Source organism: Pogona vitticeps, chromosome 1 (genome assembly GCF_051106095.1).
Source record: "Pogona vitticeps strain Pit_001003342236 chromosome 1, PviZW2.1, whole genome shotgun sequence".
NCBI lineage: Eukaryota > Metazoa > Chordata > Lepidosauria > Squamata > Agamidae > Pogona > Pogona vitticeps.
Genome location: NC_135783.1, coordinates 349,543,634 through 349,549,626, shown reverse-complemented (window position 1 = coordinate 349,549,626; position 5,993 = coordinate 349,543,634). Strand labels below are relative to the sequence as shown.

Sequence of the window (5,993 nt, the reverse complement as noted above, 5' to 3'; positions counted from 1 at the left end):
GTGCAACACTGAAAAGTGTCCCCCTCCCTCCTCTCCCCCCCCCCCAAATAGTTCGGGGAGGGTTCCTCTCCCCCTCGGACAAGGTCGGTAACCTGAGAGGCCGCTTGTAGGCCCGACCAACCTCACCCTTTCGATAAACAGGGCGGAGAAGTGGGAGGGCCTTTTGTGGAGGTGAACTTGTTTCTACACGGACTAATATTGGAAGGGAAAGAAGTTAAGGATGGGGATCCCATCGGGAAGAGAGAACGAGAGAGAGGGGGTGGCGCATGCGCGCCAGCATCCCGAGTCTTGATTCCCGGAAGTGTTTTGAGCTGCGCACGCGCATTTTGAGCTTCGGGCGCTTTTTTTGGTATGTTTCGCGTCAAGGCGGCCCAAGGAGGTTGGGCTAAATTTATCCGTTTGGAGCGGCGGGAACCCTGGTTGCAAGGTGTTGCTGTTGCTATGACAACAACTGTTTCCGGTGGGAGGCCGCTGGGCAGCCTAGGCAGAGGTGGGCTTACCTGGAAAGAAAAGGGTGGGCCTTCAGGGGCGCCTGGTGACCTGCAGAAAAAACAGAGAGGATGATGCTATGGACTTACCTGGAGGTTCGGCTGTGGCTGTTAATAATTATCTTACCCCGCGCGGGGGGGGGGGGCTATCTTTAAATATCTAAATATCTGATTTGGGCAGGTTGGCTGGGCCTGATGGGAGTTGGAGTCCAGCAGATATTCACGAGACCCACAAACCCCACCAGGCTTGGTTTCTCAGGGCTTGAGTAAAAGGAGAATAGGAGGTGTTCACCTTGCATGCACCTCCTCCCCGTGTTTGGCTAGGAAGCAAGTGCCAGAAACTGAACCTGAAGCTGAGGCTCCAGTACTTTGGCCATCTCATGAGAAGAGAAGACTCCCTGGAAAAGATCCTGATGTTGGGAAAGGGTCAAGGCAGGAGGAGAAGGGGACGACAGAGGATGAGATGGTTGGACAGTGTCATCGAAGCGACCAACGTGAACTTGACCCAACTCTGAGAGGCAGTGAAAGACAGGAGGGCCTCGCGTGTTCTGGTCCATGGGGTCACAAAGAGTCGGACACGACTTAACCGCTAAACAACAACAGAGTGCCAGAAAATTGAGGGCATCTGAATTGTCTGTAGCTGGGCTGGTGGTCAAAAGGATTTGGGAGCCGTTTTTAAAACCCGGGGACAGGACAACAAAATTGAGGGAGCAGCCTGTTCATTTGCCCGGTAATGTGTCTGCAGCCACCGGCTTATGTGGGTCTCAATGCACCTTTGATGGCAGAGAAATCTGTTAATTGCACAGCCCTTGTTATGGAATGATACAGAATCAGTACAGTATACCTTTTTGAATGGTGCACATGGAGGACTGAAAGCTGGGGCTGACACCTTCATGTGGTTGTACAAGGAAATGATTGTTGCAATCGACAAACATCAGATATTTGATGCAAGGAAGTCCTTAAATTCCGAAATGTTGAAAATGGTTGCATTCTAAGTTATTTGGGTGTCTAGTACCCCTTACATTTGCCAGAATGACGTGTGTTTGGGGCACTTTCACAAAAAAATAAAGCACCCTGTCCTTGTTTGAAAAGATTTAACCAACCAGGTATCCCTGGAATGGGTGGACAGTGGCTTGTCTCTATTACATCCTATGAAAGTTATTTGAAGTTACGCAGAAGGGGGAGAAGGGTAGAGAACTTCCGTATTTCTCTTCATAACTTTGTTACAGAATATACTTTGCCATGGATGATTATATAGATGTATGGCTTTGAGTGGTCTGTACATTACTTAAAAAAACCCTGATCTCTTACTTGCATGTCATGTGAGGAACGGTACCGTAGTGGGTATAAGGTGGCTTGGGAGAAAGTTGTGAGCCTTGCAGGCAAGTTGGTTAGATCACACTTTCTTCTAGAATGGATTCATTAAGGAAAATCTCATCCATGTTTCTTGCATTATCTGTAAACAGGACCCGCCTTTGTGCCTGAGAGTGTGCTTTTGTATTAGTCTTTTGTGTCAATTTTTATGATGGGAGATTACAAAATCGACTATGTTCTGTGTTTTATTGTGGTCACATCAATAAATAGGTATCTCAATCCTACTTAAGTTAAACCCTTCCTTCCTTCTTTTATCCGTAACTGTATGTCAGCTAATATTTTGTTTTATTTAACAGAAGCCAGAACTGGAGGTGGTGCTATGTGCTGTTCATGGAAGAGGAAGGAACTGCTAATTTGAGTGAGGATTCTTTGGCTAGCCTCACTGCTGAGGACGTCCTTATCGGCTCCACCAGCATCCACATGAAAAAAAAGCCCCTTGACGCTCAAACAGGAGCACCTGCTGACAGCAAAGGTGCTCCCTGCGGTAGGAAAAAGGTGTCCATTTCAGTGAAGAAGCTTCGGGAGGTTCCTCCTCCTCATTTGCCGGGGACTTTGACATTGACTAAGGATGGCACCGCTTATATTCCACCAGCATTGTTGGGAAACAAACCTATGTTTCATAAAGCATCAACCTCAACTTCTGCAGGAGACGTACAGGGTATGTTTATACTGCTGCACATTTCCCCTTGGCACAGTGGTTTATCTGCAGCACTGCAGTCAAGACTCTGCTCACACCCTGAGTTTGATCCTAATGGGTTTTGGTAGCCAGCTCAAGGCTCACTCAGCCTTCCAGCCTTCCTGAGAAGGGTAAAATTAATACAGTGGTGCCTCGCTTAGCGATCGCTCCGTATAGCGACAAAATAGCTTAGCGACGCTGTTTTTGCGATCGCAAGAGCGATCGCTTAGCAATGTTTCATATGGGGAAAATTCGCTTTGCGATGATCGCGGGGAAGCGATCATCGCAAAGCCCCCATTTTTGGCCAGCTGATCAGCGGTTCCAAAATGGCCGCCGGGTAAACAAAATGGCCGCCCGCTGTGTTGCCTCGCTTTAGAGGCAACAAAAATGACTGCCGCAATGGAGGATTTTCGCTTAAGGTTAGTTTGGAAGCCCATAGGAATGCATTAAAAGTGTTTTAATGCGTTTCTGTGGGCTTTTAAAAATTGCTTAGCGATGTTATCACTTAGCAGCGGTTTTTGCTGCACGGATTAACATCGCTAAGCGAGGCACCACTGTACTCAGCTTGCTGGGAGGGGGGAGTTTTTGTTTGCATAATTATGTTGTAAACTGGCCAGAGTGTGCTCTGAGTGCTGTGAGACAATATAAATCAGAACAACATCACCAAAAAACTTTTGATGGTGAGCAATCTGCATCATAGTGACACCAGTTAAATACATGATAGTTACAGGTATGTACAACAGTTTATCACCCATCTTTACAAGACATAGCTAGTAAAGGAGCCTTGTGGTGCGATAGTTAAATTGCAGTACTGTTTCCAGTAGCAATGTATGGAAGTGAGAACTGGACCATAAAGAAGGTTGACTGCCGAAGAATTGATGCTTTTGAATTGTGGTGCTGGAGGAGACCCTTGAGAGTCCCCTGGACTGCAAGGAGATCAAACCTATCCATTCTGAAGGAAATTAACCCTCAGTGGACAGATCCTGGAGCTGAGGCTCCAATACTTTGGCCATCTCACAAGAAGAGAAGACTCCCTGGAAAAGATGCTGATGTTGGGAAAGTGTAAAGGCAAGAGGAGAAGGGGACGACAAAAGACGAGATGGATGGACAGTGTCATCAAAGTGACCAACATGAATTTGACCCAACTCCGGGAGGCAGTGGAAGATAGGAGGGCCTGGCATGCTCTGGTCCATGGGGTCACAAAGAGTCGGACACGACTTAACGACTAAAGAACATCAACTGCTGTTTAGGCTCTGCTCACAATTTGAGTTCATTTCTAGGCTCAGGCAGCTGATTTGAGACTGACTCAGCCTTTACCCTGCTTACTGGAGGAGCATGCATAATTAAATTTAAACCACCCAGAGAGAGATTAAGCACTGTGGGAAGTTATAGAAGCAGCACACTTCGGTTTGCTTTACACATATAATGTTTCTTGCAAAATGTGTGCTCCCTTGATGTTAATACATTGCAATCTACGCTGCTCAGGAAATGCCCTCTAAGCAGTGTAGCAAACATTTTCCGTTGGAATTTTCTGTTTCTTTTGTCTTTCCTGTACTCTCAACTCTTTGGACGAGGGCCCCCTGGGCCTTAGGGCCACATTAGCTCTTGGATATACAGTGGTGCCCCGCATAGCGAGGTTAATCCGTTCCGGATTAACCATCGCTATTCGGAAACATCACTAAACAGAATAGAAAAACCCATTGGAACATATTAAACTTTGTTTAATGCGTTCCAATGGGCCCCAAACTCACCGTTCAGCGATGTTCCTCCATAGCGCAGGCATTTTCGCGCCCTCCGTAAGCGAGGGTAGGGCGCGAAAACGCTGCGCACGGCCATTTTGGGTCTTCCGGCAGCCATTTTGGAACCGCCGTTCAGTTGTTCCCCCGACATCGCAACACAAAGATCGGTAAGTGAAACGCTTAACGATCATTGCAATGCGAATTTTGCCCATTGGAACCATCGGTATGCGATCGCATTAACGATCCCAAAAAAACGGATCGCTGTGCGAATTCGTCCTTAAACGGTGCGCTCGTTATGCGAGGCACCACTGTAAATCAGATTGGCTGTTCAAGCAGGTCAGCACTAGGGAGACTGGCTTCTACCTAGTGCCCTGAACAGATTTTTAAAACTGCCATTTGTACTTATGGACTCCAAATTAGTGGACAAAGGTAAATGAAAACGTAAAAATGTAAGTGGAGCCAGAGAAAACATGCCAAAGCAAAGAGGAGCAGTAGATTAAAAAAAATTAGAATCATTTGAAATGCCTCGGTGATCAAAACTAGCTTGAGTTGCCACGTTGTGATATTTTTGCTAGTGTCACCTTCCGGAAGGTATTCCAGAGTTTTGGGGTGCCGCAACTGAAAAAGTGGGCTTGCTTCTTTGAGGGACAGAGGGTAAACTCTTGTTGCTTACTCTAGAAATTTGCACCACAGTCAGGCCTTTGAACCAGTAGATATTTGGTGAGTCAGTTGCATTTATTCAAATAGGCATATTCTAGTTGCAGCTTTCTGCACGAGTCCTGAAACAGAGGTACTTGGGGGGGGGGAAACCCTTCTGTTACGATCTGAAGTTTGCCAGAATCCTCTTGCGTAGTTACACTGGTATAATGCAAATGGCATAACTTTTGGAGGCAAATTGCCCCAAGTTTATAAATCACTACAGCCATTATCTGGTTCGTGTGACGTGGCATGCAACAGGTACTGTCTGTTGTGTTCCTAATTCCTCTGTATATGTTATAATAGCTTGTAATAAAACAGTGGATGAAATAGCTAATTTTTTCTTTGGCCTATTATGTGCGACTTGTCTTGTAGATATTAACAAAGTGTATGCATGGAGAGGTAATCGCCCACATCGGAAGAGGATAACTATTGCTTTCATAAATTAATCTTGAAGATTATAATAAAGTAAACCAACATTTCTTCTCTAGGGGATCTGAACCAAAGCACGGACAGATATTCAGAGCAGCTGCCATCACCTGAAAAAGATGGACAGCCTTCGCAAGTACCTTCAGAGGTAAATCGAATGGATTTATATTCTTCAGTCCTCAGATTATATTTTATCTGCTCATTTTCGTATGGTTAAGTTTGAGTGACCCAAATATCTGAACCCTGGCCCTGTGTCCCCATTTGATAAACTCTGCTTGTGGTTTCTGGAAGAGCCACTACGATTCTAGGTCTTTTCCACCAGTTCCGCAATATCGACAAAGTTTTGATTTTTACTCCCAAGTCTTGAAATCCATAATTGACAGAAAACCATTCTAACCACACTTCATTAGTTTCCCAGCCCTTTTTGAACCTTGCTGTCTCATATTTGAATTTTTCTATACTTCGTTCTAAAGGCTTTCTGTTTAAACTGAGGCTGTAAATATGGCAATACCCAGTTTCCCTGAAAATAAGACCTAACCTGGAAATAAGCCTTAGTAGGATTTTTCAGGATGCTCGTCGTATAAGCCCTAC

The 5,993-nt window shown here is 45.6% G+C and overlaps 1 protein-coding gene across 5 annotated transcripts in view; it reads left to right on the top strand.

Moving 5' to 3' along the window:
• Positions 1-266: 266 nt before the first annotated feature.
• Positions 267-5,993, top strand: part of KIAA0586 (KIAA0586 ortholog) — a 94,835-nt gene continuing 89,108 nt past the window's right edge. For 2 of the 5 annotated variants that reach the window (XM_078383926.1, XM_078383922.1), the window contains exons 1-3: positions 267-349; positions 2,159-2,520; positions 5,465-5,550. In XM_078383926.1, coding sequence (XP_078240052.1) covers positions 2,193-2,520; positions 5,465-5,550 — 414 coding nt within the window. In that variant the 5' untranslated portion in view covers positions 267-349; positions 2,159-2,192. Of the gene's footprint in view, positions 585-2,158; positions 2,521-5,464; positions 5,551-5,993 lie in introns of all 5 variants that reach the window. The other 3 variants (XM_078383923.1, XM_072986830.2, XM_072986831.2) reach the window with 2 other exon arrangements.